General features: G+C 36.1%; 2 protein-coding genes across 2 annotated transcripts in view; one reads left to right on the top strand and one right to left on the bottom strand.

The window, feature by feature from the left end:
• The window catches only part of LOC141386676 (uncharacterized), a 44345-nt gene extending 17351 nt beyond the window's left edge, over window positions 1-26994 (bottom strand). The window contains exons 1-2 of the mRNA XM_073955595.1: window positions 26876-26994; window positions 26772-26810 (exon numbers count right to left, since the gene is read on the bottom strand). Of these exons, the coding sequence (XP_073811696.1) occupies window positions 26772-26810; window positions 26876-26994 (158 nt within the window). The remainder of the gene's footprint in view (window positions 1-26771; window positions 26811-26875) is intronic.
• Window positions 2290-14372, top strand: LOC141405998 (uncharacterized). The gene is made up of 7 exons (XM_073990966.1): window positions 2290-2355; window positions 2428-2480; window positions 13208-13384; window positions 13453-13755; window positions 13821-13914; window positions 13981-14109; window positions 14179-14372. Exons 1-7 carry the CDS (start codon window positions 2290-2292, stop codon window positions 14335-14337), a joined length of 981 nt encoding a protein of 326 aa, XP_073847067.1. The 3' UTR covers window positions 14338-14372.
• Window positions 26995-27049: the final 55 nt, after the last annotated feature.

The following is a 27049-nucleotide window of genomic DNA, read 5'->3' as shown; positions in this document are numbered from 1 at the left end:
GTCTGGCTGGCTGGATCGGTTGATCGAAGGGATCAACCGATTCGGTCCAAAATTTGGCTTTCGTAATATTTTCTCCAAACATAGTTTATGTTCGAAGATGGGTTATATCCGTCCCCTCCTTCCGGAACCTCCCCCACAAAAATTCGAAAATAACCGATAACTCTTGAAGGGAGTAACCGATTTTGTCCATACATAGCACATCGTGAAACCTCAGCCAGACTTAGATGAGGTTACGACATAAACTCAATCGATCCAGCCCTTTGGGTACTTTCCACACAAAATTTAATAAAAGTTCAGTTTAGGAACAGCTCTCGAATCGCTTTGATTTTTTTATAACAACTTGTATTCACTGCCCGACATACGACGGTACAAGTTTCATCAGGGACAAGTCTATACTTCCTGAGATAATAGCCTGAAAGTTGCAAAAAACACCTATGATGATGACATTTAATATTTAAAAAATTACACTAATTTGGTATGCACGATATCTCTTGAACGGCACAACAAATTTGTTTCAATATTTAGATCCCCTAATATTTTGTCCAAATTTAGTTTAACTTCCAAATGACAGATATCGACCTTCTCCTTATGGGACCTCCCCTACAAAAGTTCAACATTTGTGTCTAAGTGCAATTTAAGGTCTGATCGAATATCCTTTGGAAATGATGCTGTTCGTTGTGGTCCTGTCTACAGCCATATTATGTTTTCCGTAGACAAGTCCATGCTTCCTGGCATACTGGTCCAAAACTGCCTGAAGGAGCGTTCCAATGCGTTTGCGATGTATTAGAGAGTTTTCAATTACTGTCTTGGCTACAATTTTTGTCTTTGTGTTGAATCGAAAATCTCAATGGTTTGGCTGTTATATGCCAAAATATTCAAAAAACGTCAGTAAAAAACTTAACTCGGGAGGCTCGATTTTCACGGTAGATATAGGGTCCAGTGGACTTTTCTGCTCAGTTCAATCCCAGGAATCAGAAACGCGAAGGGCTCATTAAGGTTTTCAAATCGCTCCAGCCTACTGAGGGTATATCTCTGTCGGCAAATCCGACTGATATATTTTAACTTGTTTAGTTTTTTTTATGGCTACTTTGAGATTGATTTTTTGAGGTCGAAATCGTAAAACTTGTTATACTGATCACCCTGGCTTACCACTTGGCTTTTCGTTCTGCGTGTATCACCATAGTAGGCGTATCAACGCAATCGTTGTATCTTGATACTTTAAACTATGCCGATGGTGTAATCGTCTTAATCGTCGATATTCAACGTCAGCACGGATTGTCCCGTGATGTCCCTATAATTCATAAGTCTAGGGTGTCATCTCCATTTAATTCTTGGGTAGGGTCTTATTTCAGTTCTTAAGATTTAATTCATTCCTTTTCGGAGGATCTCCTGCCTTTCTTACTTCCTACGGAATACATCTAGATAGAGTAATAAATCTCCTTCCAGTTAAATACTCTCGAAAGAAGAAAAAGAAGTAGTTGTTGTATATTATCCCATTTATAATCATGCTTCATTTGAAAAGGCTTTGCCACTCCTCCCTGTCATCATAAATTCATAATTTTCACTAATTAAAGCATCAACTACGTTTTATTTTCTGTTCACCACGTTTTCTAGATGTACTGCGCTGTCGCTCACTAGTGACAAAACATATGCCACAGGCGGCAACAGACTAATTTTCAATATTCATATTTTAAACCGCGGGCTAAATGTAATCTTTTAGCTTGTATTGCATGACTCCGTAACATGGGCGAATCATGTTTTATGAAAATTAAGCAAGTTCAGAGGAGAGCGAAAAACAGATGTAGGCCCACATCGATGAATGAATGAATAATCTGGTCTAGTTTGTTATGGTTGTAGTGACTCTGCCTGGCAGTGCTGGTGAGCGAATTTGCATTACCAGAGGGGCTGTATTTTAAAGGATATCATAAACTTGAGAATTGGACTTTAAGGAAAGCTTAGAAAAAATGGCTGGGAAATATATATTTCTTAATATGTTTGTGTCTTAAGTCTATTGTTTTACATTAAAGCATTGTTTCAATAATACAAAATTGTATTACAAATTCCGATTAGTATATTAATTCTAATTTTAAGTTTATTTTCATTATATTAAATAACGTTGAAATGTTGTTTGAACATTCCCCTGGAAAACATTGCCAACCATTGTTGCCATGACCACCTGTTACCAACTAAAGCCAAGCAACACCGCCCAGCACTTTGTTTGGGCCTACAAAACGCTTTGTTTGTAACATTTCTAACAACCGAACACACCTCACCAAGAATTTTTCAATCATGGAAGTTATTGAATTCCTACAAAGAACGGATCAAAAAAATTTGAAGAATTTCATTGGATTTAAGGTATTTCGAAAGGAGAGAATTTCAATCGAAATTTATTTCATTACATTCTCTTTTTTTGTTATTAATTAAAAGGTAAAACAAAAGCTCAAGGATTATGAATTGGATCGGCAAGAAAGGCAAAGCAGGTGAGTATTATAAAAAAAGAATGGTTTTGATTTTTTTAAGAAAGACTTTTGTTCATTTAATTGAAGGTATGTTGTTCTCCTATAAGAAAGCCTCTAGGTGAAAACATGAAGTATTTTCGACTTTTGGTATTCTATTATTTGTTCTTTTCGTCTTCTACACGAAAACCTCTGGTTTTCTATAGGAATACATTTGTTTTTCTATTAGATGACCTTTGGTCTTCTGTTAGACAACCTTTGGTCTTCCGTTAGATGACCTTTGGTCTTCAATTGGTATTCTATTCTAAAAAGACCTTTCGTCTTCGACCTTTTTCTTCTATATTACGGTCTTTTATATCATATAAGTCAATCTTTGGTCTTCTATTAGAAAACGTTTTGCCTTCTATAAAAAGACCTTTGGTTTTCTATAAGAATACCCTTGGTATTCTATAAGGAGACTTTTGGCCTTCTATAAGAAGGCATTCCATCTTCCATAAAAAGAAATTTTGTCTTCTATAAGAAGATCTTTTGTCTTCTATAAGAATACGTTTGGTATTCTATAATAGGGATAGGTAATAGAAAGCAAAAATCTATCACAAGATAACTTGTGTCTTTTTACGTGATAATTAGTAATAGTTATTACTAATGTTGCAAATTTTGACAGCTGTATAAAGGAAAAGTTGCTGAAAAAAAGGTTTCAGCAACATTTAGTAAGTAAAAAGACACACCTATAATCGATTATGCGATTTTCCCTCCAGACAAAAGTCGACTACGATTTTTAGCCTTTTGATTACAAAAACTCGACTAATCGATTAATCGAAAGTCGACTTACCTATCCCGATTCTATAAGAAGTCTTTTGGTATTCTATAAGAAGACATTTGGTCCTCTATAAGAAGACCTTTGGTTTTCTATAAAAAGGCCTTTTATCTTCTATAAGAAGACTTTTGGTCTTCTATTAAGTCTTTGGTCTTCAATAAGTATTCCTAATGTTTTAGATATGTATATCATAATAAAACATAAATCCTTCTTAAGATATGATACTTAATAGCTGTAGCCTTGGTCAATTCCTTCCCAACTATAAGTACTTGTGTTAATAATGATGACTTCTACTGACTGCTAAGTCTTCAAAATTTCATTGAAATTGAATATATCTAACAAAAACATGAAATCGACCGAAAATATATATGGGAGCTATATTCCTATATGAACCGATCTCGATATAATTTGTCAAATTTATTTTTAGACCAAATCCCGTCTCACATTCCAAATTTCATTGAAATTGAACATACTCGTACATAGCGTATTTTGTGCATTAAATACAGAAAATCAGCCGAAAATATGTATGGGAGCTATATTCAAATCTGAACCGATTTCGATATAATTTGTCCCATTTATGTCTAGAACGAATTCCGCCACGCTTTCCAAGTTTCAGTGAAATTGGATATATATAGTGTGTCCAAATCTGCACCGGTCTCGATATAATTTGGCACATTTATTTTTGGAACAAATTCCGTCAGACATGCCAAATTTCAGCGATATTGGGCACATATAGCTTGTTTGATGCATCAAATACACAAAATCGTCCGAATATATATATAGGAGCAATATCCAAATCTGAACCGATTTCGATATAAGTTGGCACATTTATTTCTAGACCAAGTTCTGTAACACATTCCAAATTTCAGCGAAATTGGACATATATAGCGTGCTTGGTGCATAAAAAACATGAAATCGGCCGAAACTATATATGGGAGCTATATTCAAATCTGAACCGATCTCGATATAATTTAGCACATTTATTTCTAGAAAAAAATCCGTCAGACCCTCAAAATTTCAGCGAAATTGGAAATATATAGCGTGTTTGGTGCATCAAATGTGGAAAATCGGCCGAAAATATATATTGCAGCTATATCCAAATCTGAACCGATTTCGATATAATTCGGCACATTTATGTCTAGACCAAATTCCGTTACACATTCCAAATTTCAGCGAAATTGGACGTATATATCGAGTTTGGTGCATCAAATGCGGAAAATCGGCCGAAAATATATATGGGGACTATATCTGAATCTGAACCGATTGCGATATAATTTTGCACATTTATTTCTAGACCAAGTTCTGTACTACATTCCAAATTTTAGCGAATTTGGACATATATAGCATGTTTGGTGCATAAAATAAGAAAGTCGGCCGAAAATATACATATGTGTATGGGAGCTATATCCAAATCTGAACCGATTTCGATATAAGTTGGCACATGTATTCCTAGACCAAGTTCGGTAACACATTCCAAATTTCAGCGAAATTGAACATATATAGCGTGCTTGCTGCATAAAAAACAGGAAATCGGCCGAAAATATATATGGGAGCTATATTCAAATCTGAACCGATCTCGATATAATTTAGCACATTTATTTCTAGAACAAATTCCGTCGGACCCTCTAAATTTCAGCGAAATTGGACATATATAGCGTGTTTGGTACATCTAATGTGGAAAATCGGCCGAAAATATATATTGGAGCTATATCCAAATTTGAACCGATTTCGATATAATTCGGCACATTTATGTCTAGACCAAATTCCGTTACACATTCCTAATTTCAGCGAATTTGGACATATATAGCGTGTTTGGTGCGTCAAATGCGGAAAATCGGCGGAAAACATATATGGAAGCTACATCCAAATCTGAAGCGATTTCGATAAAATTTGGCACATGTATTTCTAGACCAAGTTCAGTCACACGCTCCAAATTTTATTGAAATTTGAAATAAATAGCGTGTTTGGTGCCTCCAATCCATGAAATCGGCAGAAAATATATATAGGAGCTATATCCAAATCTGAACCGATTTCGATATAAATTACCACATATATTTCTAGGCCAATATCCATCACACATTCTAAATTGGACATATATAGCGTGTTTGGTGCATAAAATAAGAAAGTCGGCCGAAAATATATGTGTATGGGAGCTATATCCAAATCTGAACCGATTTTGATATAATTTGGCACGTTTATTTCCAGACCAAGTTCCGTCACACATTCCAAATTTCATTGAAATTGGACATATATAGCATGTTTGGTACATAAAATAAGGAAATCGGCTAAAAATATATGTATGTGGGAGCTATATCCAAATCTGAACCGATTTGAATATAATTTCGTAAATTTATTTCTACATCAAATTCCGTCACACATACAAAATTTGGAGATTGTATCTGTAATAGTTCTAAAGATATTTGCAAGGGCGTAGCCAGGATCAAATCTAGGGGGGGGGGGGCAACTTCTTGTTTCTTTTTTTTTTTTTTTGGGTGATGTGTATAGTTTTTACATACAAAATTTTAAAACCTTTATTTAGGTACTTACCTAATGAAAAACAAGTAAAAATGAAGTACTCTGAACTAATATGGAATAGATAGTTTTCTTTCCGTTACGAAAGTACCATTGCCCACATTTTCAGGCGAATTTGTTTGGCCATTTGGTGAATAAATTTTTTACGTCGCGCTGAGAGTTAGGTATAGCTGCTAGGATGTACAAAGTTTTTGGGAACATACGCAATTCTTCTTAAAAACGAAAAGAGCCGCAGGCGTGATTTTTACAAAAATACGTTTACAGTTTTAGAGAATACAAAGTTGTTCTAAACAATTGCAAATACTTTTAAAACCCCGAAAAGCGCCGCAGGCGAAAACATTTTTTCTAAAATAGTGAAAATATTTTTGGAAAAAATCGCGCGATTTTTAGAAAAATACAAAGTTTTTCTAACAAATTCCAAATACTTTTATAAAAACGAAAAGCGCCGCGAACAAAATATTTTTGAAAAACTATTTTCACAATTACAAAGTTTTTCTAAAAAATTGCAAATACTCCTATAAAACCGAAGAGCGCCGCAGGCGAAAATAATTTTGAAAAAATCTTGCGCTTTTTTCAAAAATATTTTTACTATTGAAAAAATACAGAGTTTTTGTAAAGAAATGCAAATACTTAAATTTTTTTCACTTAAAATTTTTTCAAATTAAGTAATTAATATACTCGAATATACGACTGTGTCTTCGTCGAATACCGTAGTCGGCTAAAGTTTCATCGAACTGCTACTGACAAATTCAGATATAATATCATTTTTAAATAATATTATGAATTCTAGAAGATTTTGTGGAAACCTCCCTATTGTTTGGCACTTAAACTTTCCCAATTGTACAATTCCGTTTATATTCTAACATCTTCTCTAAAATTTATAACAGTTCTTTGATCAATGAAAATAATGAAAATTTTAGAAAAGCAAAAAAAAAACTTTGAAATTAGAACAAAATCGTTGGGAGTCCGACTTCTTTTTAGTTATGTCCGCTTTGCTTCACAGACAAAACTCCCAACCAATATTATTTAGACCCCGATATGATTTTCAAATTATCGATTTACTTGTTGTGAAGACAAATATATAATATAATGTAATTCATTTTAATTGATCTGATGGCTTAGAATTATTGTAAAGTTCAGGTGTTATTTCATGGGGCCATATTTCTGTACGCCATTTTTTCATTCAAAAGCGATAAAATAAATCAATAAAATAGCATATAAATCAATTTCTTTACTTCTACAAATATAGTGTTCGCCCCAATTTCGAACACCAATTTCCATTTTACTATGGTAAGATTGATAATCCACAAAAATTGAGATAAAGTTTTGGAAAGCTATTATTTGGCATTTAGGGTGATCAAATCTGCACCAATTTATGGACATAGGTATAGCCCCCATATAACTGTACTGCCCGATTTCATTTATCTTTATATATAAAACTCAATTGTCGTTTGTTGGTAATTGAATCAGTTGAAAACGGCTGGAGCGATTTGGATAATTTTTGGTGGAAATGTTAGTCATAGTCCAGTTTAGGTTTTTATGCAAAGAAAAATTGGCCACGCCCTCTTTTCCGCCCACTTTTATTAATATGTTATATCTACGAAACTACTCAATAGATTTTCCTGAAATTTTCAGGGAACGTAGAGTGATGGTCCCCGGTTGAAATAGGCTACATATTTGGTTGAATTTCGGATCGGACGGGGTACCTCCCCTATGCCCTATTTTTGTAAAAATGCAATATTTGCAACAATTACAAATGTATCGCTTTGAAAATTAATTTCCGAGTCAATGGCGGTTGTGTTTCCGACCTTACGTGCTTATTTGGGGCATTAAGACTGGACAACGCCCACTTTTTTAAATATGTTATATCTACGAAACTACTGAATCGATTTTCCTGAAACTTTCAGCGAATGTACAGGGTTGGTCCCCGATAAAAATAGGCTACATATTTTTTGACTTTCGGATCGCGCGGGTACCTCCCCTATGCTCTATTTTTGTAAAAATGGAATATTTGCAACAAATACGAATGTATCGGTTTGGGAATTTATTTTAGAGTCAATGGCGATTGTGTCTCAAACCTTACGTACTTATTTTGGGACTTAAGATCCGACCACGCTCACTTTCTAATTAGGTTATATCTACAAAACTACCGAAGGGATTTTCACGAAAATCGCGATTTGTCTAAACTTTTAAATCTTTATAAATAAAAATCAACTATCGTTTGTTGGTAATGACATCAGTTGAGAATGGCTGGACCTATTTTCGACTTGGGGTTTTATGCAAAGAAAATTTGACCATGCCCACTTTTACGCCCACTTTTTTCAGTTTTAAATTTTTATAATTTCAACAAGAACTGAAATTGCCAGGGAATGTACAGAGATGACCCCCGCTTAAAACAGGCTACAAATTCAGTTGAATTTCGGAAAGGGCGGGGTACTTCCCCTATACCCTACTTTTTTAAAAATGTTATATTTACAATAATTACGAATGTTTCTATTTGGAAATCGAGACAATTGTGGTTGTGTCTCCGACCTTGCCTACTTTTTTAGGAACCAAAGGCTTGACCATACCCACTTTTTAAAATATGTTACATCTACAAAACTACTGAACCGATTTTCCTGAAAATGTCAGGGAATCTACAGGCATATTTTCTTGAATTTTGAAGAGGCATATTTAAAAAAACGCCCTACCTTTATGAATAAAAATCAAATGCTGTCATAACCCAACTTAGGTTTTTTGGAAAGAAAAGTTTACCACGCCCCCGAAAACAGGTTACATATTTTATTGAATTCCCTAGGGGGCGGGGTACCTCTCTTATGCGATATTTAAAAAAACGTTATATTTACAAAACTGATGTATGTATCGGGCCTATAGGCCCGACTGTTTTTTTAATATGTCATAACTCCAATACTACTGAAGGGATTTCCATAAAATTTGTAGCAAAAGCTCAATGTTTGTCGTTGTTATGTATATTTTATGAATTTCGGAAGAATTGGGGTACCTTCCCCATGCCTTTCTGTTAAAAGCTATATGTATAAGCCACACTCATGATTATATCGGTTTCAGCATACATTTTGGTAGGCAATGAAGTTGTGTGCACCCTAGGTACATATTTGGAGCCAAAATGCCGGACCAGGCCCAATTTTTTAATATGTTATATCTGATGACCACGCCGATGATGACCACGCCGACTCTTTTCAAAACATTATTTTTCCAAAACTACTGAACCTAATTTTCAGAAAATGTTCAGGAATGTCCCGTGGTCCAAATTGTTATATATTTGTAGACGAATTTCGGGGCCTATTATTTTAGTTATTAGTGCATCAGGTTGCAAATTAGTTTTCGAGACAACAGTGGTTGCGCCCCCGATAAAGAACAACTATATATGTACTTAAATGGGGAGGTTCAACGGTCCATCAGCCACAAACAGCTAAAACAAATAAATCTAAATAAGCGGGAGAATTCGATTTAACCATTTTTTTTAACTTTTATAATTGGATCGCTTTAGGATAAAGACAGGGACATGGACGATATTAAATCCTAAAAGGCACAAATTGTCCGTAACAGAAAAGAAAGGTTACAGACAAAATCTGTTGATAAATTTAAAATCCTTCTCGGTTTGACAATGGACCGAAGAAGTGAGGTAGAAAATACCTATTTTTGAATTGTCAAGCATAAGTCGATAGAAAGTTGTCATTAAAACTCATTACGACGGGCCAGCAACGCGGACCGGGGTCGGCTAGTTTTATCTATAAATATATTTGCTTTAATTTTGAATTTAGATTTTAGGTATTTGGAAGTTATTAAATTGGCTGAAATTTGGCTTTCTAAGTTCAAGGTGATCAAACAATTTATCCACCGAAAAGACAATATCCCCCTCAAAATTGCGAACATAGGTCCACGTTTTGGTATGGTATTTTTATTCCCTCAGCCTTGAGGCTAACGAGGTTATATACACTTTTATACGACCAAAATGTGTCGTATCGACTTAATTATTTTAGACCCCAATTGAGGCGCTCAGCGCCAAAACGGCCTAAGCAACGTGCCCAAAAAATTAAACAGACTGAAAGATTTAACTGAAACCTTTTGAAACAAATTCTAAAAAATGTCATATTGTATTATTTTAGAAGGTAGTATTACCTAGTGTTAATCAATGCAATATGGAATTGTTTTAATAGTTATTTCAAAAGATTCTGGTTAGATAGATCTGTTTGATTTTAGTGGACATGTGGGTTAGGCCGTTTTGGCGCTGAGCGCCTCAATTATGTTTGGACGAAATCTGTTTCAGACAATTTGGAGTCGTTTTAGCTATCTCTTTTCGTCTGGCTTTCAGGACGCACAATAACTCTCGAACAGATCAACCGATTCGGTCCAAAATTTGGCCTTTGTAATATTTTATCCAAACATAGTTTAAGTTCGAAGATGAGCCATTCGAAACTTTTCGCTAAAATGGCTTGCCCGACCGCTCTGGTCCATAATTCACACATCATAATACGATACGAGACATTGATCGTCTAAACATACTTTAAAGAATTTCATCTATGCTTTCTTAAATAAACCCGTTTTCAATGTTTAAACAAAAATATCTATGTAACACATTTTGACATCACAAATAATTAAAAGGTGGACCGATATGGTCCTCTTCGATGTTAAACTAAGTTTGGACCGATATAATAATTTGGACCGATTTTAATTTCGACAGACTGACTGACATGACTATATCGACTCCGAATTTTATTCTGATCAAAAATATGTATACTAGAGTGGTTTTAAAAAATCGATGTCCGATTTTTTTATGCGGCATCCTCCTAAAATGTTTAGTTTTGTTAAAAATTTAGATTGCCAAAGTTTGAGCTCAATCGGAATCAAACACGTGCCACTGGGGCCTCAAAGTTTCCATGGACCCTTTATATAGCTAATATTAAAATCTGACCCGATTTTAAAAATTTTTTGTAGGATTTTTTTGCGTTTTTACACTTCAATCACCATAACTATATATCATAACTATATAACCATAAGCTATATTTTTTTTTAAAGTGGTTAACAAATGGTTCGGTTAACCACTTAAAAAAAATCGAAAAATATTAGTCACTCATTTGCCGTTATAAAATAAAAAGTAGTACATCAGAACATCTGCAATTTTTTACTTTTGTATAACAGTATAACTTTTCAAAACTATTTGAAGGACCTAGGCAGCTGCCCACCAAAAAATTTTAAGTCCTATGTGGTAATGGGATTCGGACGATTACTATTTTTTCTGAATTTTTTAAAATTTGTCAACTCAACTTTTCCTTTATAACTTTGTGCAACATTTATTAATTTATTAAAAAAATTAAAACTTTCATTTATAAATATTTGTTTTGATTTTATATTTATGAATTTATCTTAAACATCTTAAAAACTGCGTAATTTTTCGATTTTGAAAATGCATCAGCGAAAATTCCATTAAAGCCCACAGTGCATTTTTTTCTATTTTTTATAATAAATATATAATATATAATGATAAATATGTACTCTTTGCATCAAATATGCAGGAAATACTAATTTTGGACAAAGATAAAAAGGAAAAATTGTATTGAAAAATTTTAAAAAATTCAGAAAAAATAGTAATCGTCCGAATCCCATTACCACATAGGACTTAAAATTTTTGTAATTGAACGTAGTTTAATACAAAAAAAATTTAAAGAAAATCGAAGGGGTCGATCAGAGAATTTGACTTTTTCAAGGGGCGATATCTCTGGAACCGTTAGTCCAAAAAAATCTGAAAATATAGTAAAATGTTTTGCTAATGAACAGCTTCACCGCAGCAAAAAATAAAGGAAATCAAAAACCTCATCTTGAAAAAGTGTCCGATTTCACTCAGAAATCCCCATATATAGATTACCTTTGGTCACAAAACGTCTCCAACAAAAATTGTAAACATAGGTCCATCTTTTGGAATTGCCCCCATATAACAGTACCTGCCGATTTTTGGTATTTCGAGGATTTCAGCTACAGTTTTGAACCGAATTAGGTGTAATTTGACATTTCAGGTTCCTAGTGGTCATAAAACTTCTCCACCATAGGTTCATGTTTTGGTATAGCCCCCATACAATGGAACATCCGATTTTCAGTATCTTGAAGATTTTAACTGCAATTTTTAAATTAACTTGCTGTCACAAAACTTATTCACCAAAAATTGTCAACATAGGTTTATGTTTTGGTATAGCCCCCATATAACGGTAACTCCGATTTTCGGTATTTCGAAGATTTTAACTACAGTTTTTAACGAGCTGTAAGTCGACATTTAATGTTCCCAGTGGTCACAAAACTTCTCCACCAAAAATTGTCAACATATGTAGGTCCATGTTTTGGTATAGCCCCCATATAATAGTACCTACGATTTTCGGTATTTTGAGGATTTTAGCTACAATTTTTAACCGAACTAGCTGTAATTTTATATTTCAGGTTCACAGTGGTCACAAAATTTCTCCACCAAAAACTGTCAACATAGGTCCATGTTTTGGTATAGCCCCCCCAAATAAAGGTACCTCCCGATTTTACGCATTTAAAGGATTTTATCCACATTGATTGACCCAACTATCTGTAATTTGACATTTCAGCTTCCCAGTGGTCACAAACTTCTTTTAGATGCATTTTTGTTCGAACTTGCTGTAATTTGACACTTAATTTTCTCAATGGTCACAAAACGCCTCCACCAAAAATTTTCAACATAGGTCTGTATTTTGCTAAAGCCCCCATATAACAATACCTCCCGATTTTAGGTAATTCGACATTTGAGGTTCGTAGTAATCACAAAACTTCTCCACCAAAAATTGTCGACATACGTAGGTCTATGATTTTGTATAGTCCCCATACAAGGGGTGCTCCCAATTTCCGGAAGTTTGAGGATTTTAGCTACAATTTTTAGCCGAACTGGCTGAAATTTGATATTTGAGTTTTCCCGTGGTCACAAAATTGCTCCAACAAAAATTTTCATCGTGGGTTCATCTTTTCGTATAGCCCCCATATAACGGTACCTCCCGATTTTCGATAGTTTGAGGATATTTCCTTCAATTTACCAGAACAACTTTAATATGACATTTGATGTTCCCAGTGGTCACAAAACTTCTCCAAAAAATTGTCAAAATGGGTCCATATGTAATTATGAACATAGTCCACACTTTGATATAGGCCCCATATAAAGGTGCCGACAGATTGAAGACATTTTAAGATATATTTTCTGATCTAATTTAGGTGTATAGAGCATTTGTTGTCATAAAATATCTCCAACTAAAATTGTGGACAAGAAGAAAAATTATTTTTTCTACTTTAGTTCAGAATATTTTATGGTGGAGGGTATAAAAAGTTCGGAACGTCCGAACTTAACGATTTTTACTTGTTTTGACTATTTTTTTTCTAGACTTCGAAACATTTTGGAATTTGAAGCAATGCAACAAAATGAAGAGCTTTTCCATTTGGTCAAAGAACGTGTTGAGTCGGCAAAACGTAAACGATTGGAATGGATTAATACTAAACGAATGGAACGGCAACAGGCTGAGGAAGAACTGCTCAAATTGAAGAACTTGCAAAGGCAATTGTAAGATATAGAATGAAGTTCCCCTTTATTCCTCAGGACAAATTTATTTGTTAAAAATATTTCTTCAGAGAAAACTGTGAAGAATGGCGTCATCGCCAAAGTCAACAGCTGCTGTTGGAAACCAAAGAAGCGCAAATGCAACAAATCGCAGAAAAGAAATCTCGCCGGGCCAAAGAACAAGAGATCGAACAAAACTGGCTAAAGGTTATGGAAAATTTACGACAAGAAAAAGAATTTCAAGAAATCTATGAAATTAAATTGCGCCGTGTTATTGAAGGTCTAACACAACAAAAGAATTTGGAAATGCAGAAAGCTAGGAAGAAATGTGAGCGCGATGAAAATGAGAATATGAAAAAATTCTATATAGAAGAGTATGTTGCAGAACTATATTTTTAATTTAACCAAAAATATACAAAACTTAAACGGATGTTTTTAGCAATATGCGTGCTGTGGACTTGGATGGGAAATGTAAAACGCAACAAAAACTGGAAGAGTTATACAAGAAAATGCAGCAACAGCAATGGTTAAAGGTGAATTTGTACAAATATCTTTTTTATGTGTAGATATAGTGATAAACTTTTCTTTTCTCTTTTCAGTCACAAATTGCAAGCAATCAACAAAGTGCAATTTCCCAAGAACAACAGAATTTCCAAGAGGATTTCATATTTCGAAATCAGGAAGATCAACAAATCTGTCAAGAATTGGATGAGTCACATAGACAAAAGGTAAGTTTACAGAACGCGATTTATTATCTACTAAGTGGCCTTTCATTTTCTTTTCCCCCCTCTCAAAAGGTACGCAATAACGAATGGTATAAATTATACCTGGAACATTGTGCCAAAGAAAAATACCAAAAGAAGAAAACGGAAATGGAGTATAATCAAAGGTACCTGAACACCGGTTGTGTACTGGAGCAAAAACCCAAAAAACCATATGGAAAAACTTATCGTTAAGATTATTTTGCCAAATATAAACAAAATTAATTAAATAACAAGTAAAAAAGCATTAAGTTCGGCCGGGCCGAACTTTTCATACCCTCCACCATAAAATATTCATTCCTGTCCCCAACTTTAAGTGAGTACGTTAAAATGTCAGATTATGTACATAAAATGCTTCATTCGGGAGGCCTTTTTTTATGGTGCCTATATCTAACTGTTGACAATTTTTGGTGGGCTAGAAATTGGGAGGTACTGTTCAATAGGGGTTATAATAAAACATGGGCCTATGTTGACAGTTTTTGATGGGAGCCTTTAATGTCAAATAACTCCTAATTCGGTTAAAAAATTTAGCTAGAATCCTCAAAATATCGAAAAGCGGTACATAACGTGGGAACTTCAAATGTCATTAACAGCTCGTTCGGAGGTATCTGGGCTATACGAAAATATGAACTTAAATGAACAATTTTTGTTGACTTTTAAATTTCAAATTACAGAAAGTTCGTCCAAAAAATAAAGCTAAGGTACGGAAAACCGGGAGGTTTGTTTTGGGGCTATACAAAAACATGGACCTACGTTCGGTTAAACATTTTAAGTAAAATCTTCAAAGTGCCGAAAATCGGGAAGTATCGTTATATTGGGGCTATGTTGAAAATTGTTCATGCAGATGTGTGGTGACCACTACAACCTTCAAATGTCAAATTACAGTTAGTTCTGTTAAAAATTGTAGCTAAAATTGCCAAATTACTGAAAATTGGGAGGTACCGTTACATGGGAGCTATATCCGAACATGGACCTATGTTGAAAATTTTTGATGGAGATGTGTTGACCACTAAGAACTTCAAATGTCAAATTACTGCTAGTTCGGTTTAATATTGTAGCTAAAATCATCAAATTACTGAAAATCCGGAGGTACCGTTATATGGGGGCTTTCTTGACAATTTTTGGTGGAGAGGTGTGGTGACCACTAAGAATTTCAAATGTTCAAATTACAGATAATTCAGTTAAAACTTGTTGGTAAAATTCTCAAAATACCTGAAATCGGGCGGTAACGTTATATGCGGGCTATTCCAAAACATGGACCTATGACCACTAGTTTATTGACATTTAAGAACCCGAAATGTCAATTGATAGCTAAATCGGTCTGAAAATGTAGATAAAAACGTCAAAATGCCGTAAATCGGGGGTACCGTTATATGGGGGCTATACCAAAACGTGGACCTAGGTCCACAACTTTTGTTGTATTAGTTTAGTTACACTTAAGAACCCTAAATGTCAAATTATAGCTATATCGGTCTGAAAATGTAGCTAAAAACTTCAAAATACCGTAAATCGGGGGGTACCTTTATATGGGGGCTATACCAAAACGTGGACCCATGTCCACAACTTTTGTTATATAAGTTTATTGTCATTTAAGAACCCTAAATGTCAAATTATAGCTACATCGGTCTAAAAATGTAACTGAAAACGTCAACATACCGTAAATCGGGGCTACCGTTATATGGGGGCTATACCAAAACGTGGCCCTATGTCCACAACTTTTGTTAAATAAGTTTAATGACACTTAAAAACCCTAAATGTCAAAGTATAGCTAAGTCGGTCTGAAAATGTAGCTAAAACCGTCAAAATACCGTAAATCGGGGTGTACCGTTATATGGGGGCTATACCAAAACGTGGACCTATGTCCACAACTTTTGTTATATAAGTTTATTGACATTTCAGAACCCTAAATGTCAAATTATAGCTACATCGGTCTGAAAATGTAGCTAAACACGTCAAAATACCGCAAATCGGGGGGTACCGTTATATGGGGGCTATACCAAAACGTGGACCTATGTCCACAACTTCTAATATATAAGTTTATTAACACTTAGGAACCCTAAATGTCAAATTATAGCTACATCGGTCTGATAATGTAGCTAAAAACGTCAAAATACCGTATATCGGGAGGTACCGTTATATGGGGGTTATACCAAAACGTGGACCTATGTCCACAACTTTTGTTATATAAGTTTATTGATACTTAAGAACCCTAAATGTCAAATTATAGCTAAATCGATCTAAAAATGTAGCTAAAAACGTCAAAATACCGCAAATCGGGGGGTACCGTTATATGGGGGCTATACCAAAACGTGGACCTATGTCCACAAGTTTTGTTATATATGTTTATTGACACTTAAGAACCCCAAATGTCAAATTATAGCCAAATCGGTCTGAACATGTAGCTAAAAACGACAAAATACCGTAAATCGGGGGGTACCGTTATATGGGGGCTACACCAAAACGTGGACCGATATAGCCCATCATCGAACTTGACCTGCCTGCAAACAAAAGACGCATTTTCCCAAAATTTCAGCGTCCTATCTCCATTTTTGTGGATGCTAGAGTGATTACCACAGACGGACGGACGGACGGACGGACGGACGGACGGACGGACGTGCTCAGATCGACTTAGAATTTTACCCTGATCAAGAATATATATACTTTATAGGGTCGCAAATGAGTATTTCAATGCGTTACAAACGGAAAAACAAACTTAATATACCCTCCATACTATGGTGGAGGGTATAAAAACGACAAGGTTGAGATGTGGCCTTAACATGAATATTAGACCAAAATTGTTGAATTACACTGTGCAACATTTTTAAGGTGATCTTGTGCAAACAATTCGAACTGAGGATTTTTTGAAAGTGCAGACCCAAACGACAAGAAACCCTAGTTGGGTTTTGTTGAGTCATATCCAGCTCGGATTTTATGGTTACAACAAGGTTAAATATTGAGTTTTAAAAGAAATTCGGGGCTATATCTCTGAAATCAATGCGGATCTTCTTCTGACGTCTAAAGCAAATTTGTAGATAAGGACGAGAATAAAATATTTGGAGAAATAATGAACTCGAAAAACTACATTTATTGCCTCAAATTTCAAAATATATGCAAAAATTCCACACTTTTTATGCATTTCGCACCGTATCTACAAAACCGTTAATTTTTTCTGAATATTTTCTTTCTATTCCTTGGAGTGTAATACACAACTCTTCAGAACATGTCATTGTTGTAAAATGCCTCTATGCCATTGTTTTCAGTACATTTTTCAACGACGATTTAATAAAAATGTCAATAATGTAGTGAAATCCGAAATGCGAGAAAAAACTGTTGGTGTGAACTGTGTTTGAAATACATACGTGTTGTAAAAGATATGATGCAAAATACCGCTGAAACAACATGAAGTAAGCATTTTAGAGTTTCAAAATGTGCTAAAGAATTGAGAACTTTATTTGGAAGATTTTGCAAAAGGTTACTTGGTTCAACTCCCAATAGTTTAGCCGATACTGAGCAGAATTTCAGCAATTTTGTAAAATTTTCTATATTTTATAGATTTTGATGCCCTAGATGGAGTTTTTCTTAGGTGGTTTTTTTTAAAGATAAGTTCAACTAGTTTAGGGCTACAATATTGCAAAAGACAGCAAGGCCAAATTGCTATTCGTTTCTGAGATAAAAACAAAAGTGTAGATTTAGCCCGGTGTAGATGAGGCCATAAAATCCGAACTGGATCTGACAGGACAAACCCCTACAAGGGGTTTTATACCCTACACCACTATGTGGGGAGGGTATTATAATTTGGTTTTGGCCAAAAAGTTTGTAACGCATCGAAATAATGGTCGTAGACCCATACTTATATATACCAAAATGAATGTCTCGACGAGCTGAGTCGATCTGGCTATGTGTGTCCGTCCGTCAGTCCGTCCGTCCGTCCGTCCGTCCGTCCGTCTGTCCGTCTGTCCATCTAAACCTTGTAATCACGCTACAGGTCGCAATTTTGATCGGATCGTCACGAAATTTTGGATGTTGATGGGGGTCCCGGAGGGGAAGAAGCCTATTGATTTTGGTGATGGTCGGATAATATTTAGGGGTCGGAATGGGCAAAAAACTTATGTGGATAAAAAGACAACGTTTTTTTCCAAAGCGAATATCTCAGCTTCTATACCAAAAGCAAAACCTGACAATAAAAGTAGAAAATATCACGTTTCTAATGATGTAAAGGTTCACAATAGTCGATATATCATAGTCGCAAATAAAACCCAAATTTTCATTTTTGCGATTTTAATTATGATGAAGAATATAACAGCTTTGGTTGGGGACTTTCCAAAAGCAAAGCCTGGCATGAAAGTAGAAGATCCCATCTTTACAATGATGTAAACTAGGTCGGCGTAGGTGACCAAATAACGGAGATATCGCAATAGTCGGTAATACATCCCATTTTTCCACTTTTTTGGAAATCACGCTACAGGTCTCAATTTTGATCGGATCGTCACGAAATTTTGAGGGTTAATGGGGGTCACACAGATGAAGAAGCCTATTTATTTTGGTGATGGTCGGATAATATTTAGGGGTCGTATTGGGCAAAAATCTTATTTGGAGAAAAATACAACTTTTTTTCCTAAGCGAATATCTCAGCTTAAATATGGGACATACCAAAAGCAGAACCTGGCCATGAAAGTAGAAAATATCGCCTTTCTAATGATGTAAAGTAGGTTCTCGTAGGTGATCAAACAACGAATATATCGCAATAGCCGCTAATACAACCCAACTTTTTATTTTTGCGATTTTAATAACAATGACGAATATCACAGCTTCGGTTGGGGATCTTCCATAAACAAAGTCCGACTATGAAAGTAGAAAATCCCATCTTTACAGTGATGCAAAGTAGGTTGGCGTAGGTGGCCACATAACGGAGATATCACAATAGTCGGCAATACATCCCATTTTTTCATTTTTTTGTAATCACGCTACAGGTCGCAATTTTAATCGGATCGTCACGAAATTTTGGGGGCTAATAGGGATCCTACAGATTGATTTTGGTGATGGTCGGATAATATTCAGGGATCGGAATGGGCAAAAAACTTATTTGGAGAAAAAGTCAACGTTTTATTTCAAAGCGAATATCTCCGCTTCTGATAGGGGCATATCAAAAGCAAAACCTGCTAATGAAAGTAGAAAATATCACCCTTGCAACGATGTTACGTAGGTTGTCGTAGGTGGTCAAACAACGAAGATATCGCAATAGCCGCTAATAGAACCCAGCTTTCATTTTTGCGATTTTAATAATAACGACGAATATCACAGCTTTGGTTAGGGACCTTCCAAAAGCAAAGTCTGGCAATGAAAGTAAAAAATCCCATCATTACAATGATGTAAAGCAGGTTGGCGTAGGTATCCAAATAACGGAGATATCGCAATAATCGGTAATACATCCCATTTTTCCACTTTTTTGGAAATCACGCTACAGGTCTCAATTTTAATTGGATCGTCACGAAATTTTGGGTGTTATTGGGGGTCCCACAGAGGAAAAAACCTTTTGATTTTTGATAATGGTCGGATATTATTCAGGGGTCGGAATGTGACAAAAAAATATTTGGAAAAACAGACCAACGTTTTATTTCAAAGTTAATATCTCCCTTCTGTAGGAGGTATATCGAAAGCAAAACCTGGCAAAGTTAATATCTCCCTTCTGTAGCAGGTATATCGAAAGCAAAACCTGGCAAGGAAAGTAGAAAATATCACCTTTACAACGATGTGCAGTAGGTTGTCATAGGTGGTCACACAACAGAGATATCGCAATAGTCGGTAATGCATCCCTTTTCCATTTTTGTGCAATCACACTACGAAATTTTGATCGGATCCTCACGGAATTTTGGGGGTTGATGGGGGTCTAACAGAGAAAGAAGCCTATTGATGGTTGGCATACATCCCACTTTTCCATTTTGGGTTGTACTGTCGATACACTTAAATGCGTTTCAAAAAAATTGACCTATGTTAATGAAGACATTCAGAGCAAAGGCGCTAAGCTATCCCTATTTTAATATTTTGAATTTTATTAGTCAAAAGCTTATGAACAGGGGTAGTGGTGTAGGGCATTACATAGTCGGCCCCGACCCGACTATAGCCTTGGCTCACTTGCTGTAGTCTAAATATGTACATTCAAAAAATGCATACTAGAAGTTGTTTGCATTTGCAGTGTTGCATAGTGTTATTAATGGGGGAGTTACCCTATGTCTGTTTGGGAGAAATATTAGGATCGACAGAGTATGAACCAATGTCAGTCACTCGTGCGGTCGTGTAATTTTAGATAATATTAGTTTGTCCACAAAAATGTACATCCTTATGACAGCGATCACAACAACTATCTTCGGTAAAAAAATTAAAGGTGATTCTCGAACAGCTCATAAACTGCACATAAGCAAACATTGTGAACTTTTGAGGGGGATACCCGAAAGAGCTATCCGATATAGTTCATCTTGCAACTTTATCTAAGTTTGTGAGAAATATTATATCTTCGAACAGCACTTAATAAATTACACATAAGTGAGAATTTTATACCTTTTTTGGGGAGCTACTCTTAGGAATACACCGTCTATATAGTGTTGTAACTTGAAAATGAGTTTGAAGAAATATTACAAAGTTCAAAGTTTGGACTATAGGAGCTATTTGGAGCTATAGCGCTTTTTAACATTTTTGGGCAGCTGCTGGTATGGTATGTAACACATATCGCACATACTATGTACAGCTGTGTTCAAAATAATAAGAGTGCCAATACACACCGAGGGAATGGTCAAATAAACATGGTTACACTTCTCCATTTTGGCCTATTTTGTATTTGTTTAACATTTTTAACATCCCAACTGTTCATTCATTATAAGAAATGTGGTAATTTGTTTTAAATTATTTACTGTTTACACCAACTTTATAAAACGTCTTCAAATTGTTTGTTCAAAAAATAGGAGTGTGGAAGAAAAAGGACAATAAAAATATTTTTATTTGAGTTTAGGACCAAAAATGTCAATAGTTTAGTTGTTAGTAGTGAATCCAATAGATTTGAAGGTTGCTTAAAAACAAAAAAGGTCTTTGGATGTGGCCACAAGCAGGATATAGTTCTTGCAGCTATTTTTCCCATAATTTGAGCATTTATTGGGAAATTCGATGGATTTTATAAACAAAACCTTTACATAATGATTGGTACCCCATAAATGAATTTTGATCCTGGAACCAAGGTTTAGCCAGTTTCCATTAGACTTTTATGTAAGGATCGAATAAAAAAGCACATCTATAAGGCATTAATTCCTCGACCATATAATATTTTGATGCTCTAAGCATCTTAACTGCACGCACAACAATTACACTGTACAACAAAATTGAACCTTTTAAAATTACGCAGAAGACGCGGGTATCGGCGTTTTGAAAGTTTACGCCGGGAAGTAACGTAAATAGGCGTGGCAAATTGTGCCCATTTCTGCAGGTTTTGAAATATTCGACATCAGATTCCTTGGAATCCTTGCATTTTAGGTTTAAAATGTCTTTGACAATATTACTGAAAACAATGCGGGATATCTTTTTATGAAAAAATTAACCCTCATGCGAGTCACTAAACGGGTCTTTTTGGTCCCTTTTTTCAAAAACGTTTAAAAACTCCTTTAAAATGTGATCGTATCAGATCAAAATATTCTACAAAATTATTTGTAATAAAATTTTACTGTAGGTTCCTGAATACACCAAAACTCTAAATCGTACCTAAACGCCAGGAATCTGCCAAAAGTAAAATCACGTTTTAGGGTTAATGTTGTACTTTATCTGAGTTTATTAAGTTTTGTCCCACAAAACTTCATTCTAGATAGAAGACGCCAAAGATAAAAATATTCTCCATCAAATTTCACTATAAGTCGCCAGATAAATGAAATATGTATTTACAATATATATATCAAGAAAATATTACTTACTTACATAGTTGGGCCATTACAAAACATTTGTTCCATAGACCGAACTAAGAAAAGATCTCCATTCCTCTCTGTTTTTCGCTTGACTTTTTGGAATACCGCGCCTTTTCATTTCTTCATCCACTTGTATGCTCCATCGAAGCTTACGCCTGCCGATTCTGCGTGCACCGCCATGTGGCATGTATTCATACGCCTTTTTAGCGGGTTCATCATCACTCATTCTCATGACATGGCCTAGCCAACGCAATCGTTGCATCTCGATACGTTTAACTATATTCATGCCTTTGTATAGCTGATATAGCTCGTGGTTCATACGACGTCGATATTCACCGTCAACACATATCGGCCTATAGATCTTTCGAAGAAGTTTCCTCTCAAACACACCAAGCACTGCCTTATCTGCTTGCGCAAGTACCCATGCTTCGGAGCCATGCATTAGCACGGGTAGTATCAGCGTTTTGTATAGTGTTATTTTTGTTTGACGAGATGTGGCTTTGTTTTTAAATTGCTTACTTAAACCATAGTTGGCCAATACAATTATTCTTCTTATTTCACAACTGATGTTGTTTGTTGTGTTTATGGCAGTGCCGAGGTAGACGAAGTCTTTAACTACCTCAAAATTTTAGGTACCAACTTCCACAGTTGGTCCGAGCTCTATGGACGCTTTGCGCGTCGACACCATCAATTTGGTCTTTTCGCCGTTTAACGCCAGACCCACTTTCGCAGATTGTGCTTCGACCTTCCTAAAGGTATCAGTTACTTCCTTTACTGATCGTCCCATGATGTCTATGTCATCAGCATAAGCAAGTAACATGTGGCTATTGGTGTAAATTGTGCCATTTCTTTTGACATTTGCATCTCGTATTACCTTTTCCAGAAAAATGTTGAATAGGTCACACGAAAGGCTGTCTCCTTGTCTGAAACCTCTTTCGGTACAAAATTCTTCGGAGAGGTTCTTTCCAATTTTAACTGAGGACCTAGTATCAGTTAAAGTCATCTTACAAAGCCGGATGAGCTTTGCAAGGATACCAAATTCAGACATTGCATGGAATACCTTTGATCGGAGGGCACTGTCGAATGCTGCTTTATAATCGACAAAAAGGTGATATGTGTCGATCTGCATCTCTTGGGTCTTCTCTATGATTTGCCGCAGGGTAAATATCTGGTCAATGGTGGACTTGCCAGGTATAAAGCCACATTGATATGGTCCAATTATTTCGTTGACCATTGGCTTTAGTCGTTCGCACAATATCCCTGACACGATCTTGTAGGCAATAGGGAGTAGACTTATGCCCCTATAGTTAGAGCATACAGTCTTATCTCCCTTCTTGTGGACGGGACATAGGATGCTCAGGTTCCAATCGTCGGGTACGCGTTCTTCCTGCCAGATGGTGCTAACTAGCTGATGCATACACCTTATCAGCGCGTCGCCTCCGGTTTTAAACAGCTCGGCTGGTAAGCCATCGGCTTCTGCTGCTTTATTATTCTTTAGCCGATTGATTGCTGTTTTTACCTCATCTTGGCCGGGCGGTATACATTCTATACCATCTTCTGGGATTGGATCTGTGGTATCATCGTCTTCGCTACTATTGGATACCAGCAGATTGGAGAAATGTTCCTTCCATATCCTCAGCACGCTATCTGTTACCAGATTACCTTGCTGGTCTCTACAGGAGGATGTGCCTGTACCAAACCCATCTGTTTGATGTTTCACTCATTTTTAGAATTTTCGGACTTCATTCTGGCTCCTGTACATCTCGATTTTTTCACACTCCCGCTTTTCCATTTCTCTCTTTTTCTTGCGGAAAAGACGTTTCTCTTCTCTCCTTTTCTCCCGATATCTCTCTCGTGCGATACGCGTTGCTACTAACTGTAAAGTAGCTCTATATGCCGCATTTTTCTCTTCGGTAGCAGCACGACACTCCTGGTCATACCATGAATTCCTTTGTGGAGGTCTCTGGAATGGAGGTCATGGAGTGGGCAATATTTTGCCGTTGTGTTGTTATGTTATCGGGACAAGGAGTGCTCGCGTTAAGCAATTGGGTTAGTTGAGTGGAATATGCTGTGGCTATCTGTTGTGTTTGCAGCCTATCGACGTCCAACTTCCGCGTTGTGTCTGTTCGTGCTTTATTTGCAACGTTTAGACGGATACGTACCTTTGCTGCAACAAGGTAGTGGTCTGAATCAATGTTTGCGGCTCGGAACGATCGTACATCCAACACGCTGGATGAATGTCTTCAATCTATCACAACATGATCAATTTGATTACTTGTTCTTTGATCTGGAGACAGCCAGGTGCCCTTATGAATATCGAGATGATTAAATCTGGTACTGCTAACTACCATGTTTTTTGCAGCTGCAAAGTCTATCAGCCTCATACCATTGTCAGATGTTTCACTGTGAAAACTGAATTTCCCGACTGTTGGGCCAAAGATATTCTCCTTTCCAATTTTGGCATTAAAATCGCCTAGAATGATTTTAATGTCATGGGCACGGCAACGGTCATATGTTTCTTCTAAGCGCTCGTAAAATATATCTTTGGTCTGTTCGTCCTTTTCTTCAAATAAAGCTGATGTTGAAGAATTTAGCTTTTATTCAAATTGCAGCAAGTCTTTCATTCACTGGGGTGAAGCTGGATACCAGATGTTTTAGTCTCCGACTAACTACGAATCCGCAACCAAAATCATGCTTTACGTCATGGCAGCTATAATACAGTGCGTCACCTTTAGGTGTTGTTGTGACGCCTTTCCCAATCCATCATATTTCCTGTATGGCATTAATATCGGCCTTGTACTTTTCAAGTACGTCTGCCAATGCGAAGATTGCACCTTCTCTATAAAGAGTGCGAACATTTCAGGTGCAGATTCGCAGATCATGGTCCTTAAAACGTTTGCGGGGTTCGTCAACTTTAGAGGGGTTTGTTTTTCTTTTCTTTCGTTTTTTCATAGTAGGCTGTTTTTTCTAGGGGAGGGTTACTAGCCCGACGCCCAAACCCAAGTTTTTAACGTTCTTATGGGTGAACGCGCGGCACATGTTAGCTCACTACCTTTAACGGGTGTTAAAGCCAGTTCCCCAGGTGACACCACAGGGAGGTCAGTGTCCACTTGAGATGAAAGAGGGACCAAGATAAATTCTGGGCTTTGACATGTTAAAACCGGTCAGGACCGTTCCTTGGTATCTTCCATCCCCTACGTCACCCATATCAAGAAAATATATACATCATCATATATGTATATAAAATATATACATCAATTTTGCCAACAAAACACCCAAATATTTATACCCTATACCACAATGTGGAAAAGGGTATAATAAGTTTGTTTTCCCAAAAATTCATGTAACGCCGCGAAATATTCGTCGTAGACCCCTCATGTGGTATACCAAACTTCATATCTCGACGAGATAAAGCGATTTAGCGATGTGTGTCCGTCCGTCCGTCCGTCCGTCTGTCCGTCCATTAAAAATTGTAATCAAGCTAGAGGCCGCAATTATGGACCGATTGTCACGAAATTTAGTATGGAGGTCGGGTTTGGACCAGAATAGAACTGATTAGTTTTTGGCGATGATCGTGAAATGTTAAAGGGATGAAATGGACCAAAAACAAAATTTTTGCTCGATTTTGTAGCCGCTCTGTAGGTCGCAATAATAGTCCGATCGGCGCGAAATTTTAAACGTAGTTTTGGTTTGAGATGAAGAAGTAGCGTGCAAGTCAACGGTATGATCGGATAATATTTAGCGGGTTAAATTGATCAAAACTTTTGTGTGAAAATTGGTAAAATTTCTAATGCACATCTTATAACAGCTAGCCCGGAAAGCTAGTGCACAGGGATAGTGGTATAGGGTATCACATGGTCGGCCCCGTCCGACTATAGTCTGTTCTTACTTGTTTTTGAATAAATTAGTTTCGTTCTTTTTTCGAGTTGATGCATGAAAGTAACATGAAATTTAGCTTTGTAGCATGCAACCAACATTTCTGAGGAATAGTATACTAAAGGCTAGCGCACGTATATGGTTCCGGCCTACTAGCTCGTCGGAGGGGTAGGTTCGATGTCATACTAGCTATGTTCTTGCTACAAAAAAAATCATTTTAGTTATACGTGCTAAAGATCAATCATTGAAGGGGAAAGAAGAAAGGTATGCAAGTAATTGGCTTATTTATTCATGGACTTTGAGGTGGTGTTAGTCCATGCTGCCCACCCAGCCTGGTCATAGTCACTGTCACCTAAAAAAACACAAATTGACCCCATGACCCCTAAAACGAGGGTGACTCCTCTATCTAGATTATCGGAAAATCAAACAGGACATATAAAGAGCTTATTCAGAATCCATATTAGATTTGTTGTGATTTATTTCAAAATTCATGATGCCTTAATTGTAAGTTTTACAATAAAAATTCGCTTAATAATATACTTAAGAACCTGCATCTGCATTAAATGTGCTATACTCTTACTGTATTAATTCTTAGCAAATGATATTACACACTAAAGAAAACAACTAGCTATGACTCAACAAAAGTCACCTAAAATTATTATTATATTACAATGTAGAAAACCTGTGGTACCCACTCTAATGTTTTTCCTCGCTTAGCAAACAGATTAATCTGCCATCGGGGCAAAAATTCAATGTAAAGATACAAATAACGGAAAAGAGGTAAAAAGAGAGTAAAAATATGTACTCACTTACTCATTATAACTCCGGCACGCAGCTCCAACGATGAAAGGCCTTTCTGTAGTTGAAGATGATGTTAGGAGATCGCCATACACAAATTACAAAAAAAATTGATTTACTTTTCCTTTAGATTTGATTTCGCTGAGCTAGACAAATCTGAAATGTGACAATGATTACAGAGTGCTTGTACTGATCTCTCAGCTCTGTTAGCAGCAGCAGAATATGACAAAATGCACATACCAGAAAAGTGGGGGGATAGCCCATAACAACAAAATCTGTACTTTATGTTTTAT

This window comes from Musca autumnalis, unplaced genomic scaffold (genome assembly GCF_047663935.1).
Source record: "Musca autumnalis isolate F117 unplaced genomic scaffold, ASM4766393v1 scaffold_5, whole genome shotgun sequence".
Taxonomy (NCBI): domain Eukaryota; kingdom Metazoa; phylum Arthropoda; class Insecta; order Diptera; family Muscidae; genus Musca; species Musca autumnalis.
This window is presented reverse-complemented; position numbering and strand designations above follow the sequence as displayed.

Coding starts and splice junctions, on each gene's coding strand:
- LOC141405998 (XM_073990966.1), top strand. CDS start 2,290: ATGGAAGTTATTGAATTCCTACAAAGAACGGATCAAAAAAATTTGAAG. Junction 13,756..13,820: donor AAAAAATTCTATATAGAAGA/GTATGTTGCAGA, acceptor GGATGTTTTTAG/CAATATGCGTGCTGTGGACT. Junction 14,110..14,178: donor ATGAGTCACATAGACAAAAG/GTAAGTTTACAG, acceptor CCCTCTCAAAAG/GTACGCAATAACGAATGGTA.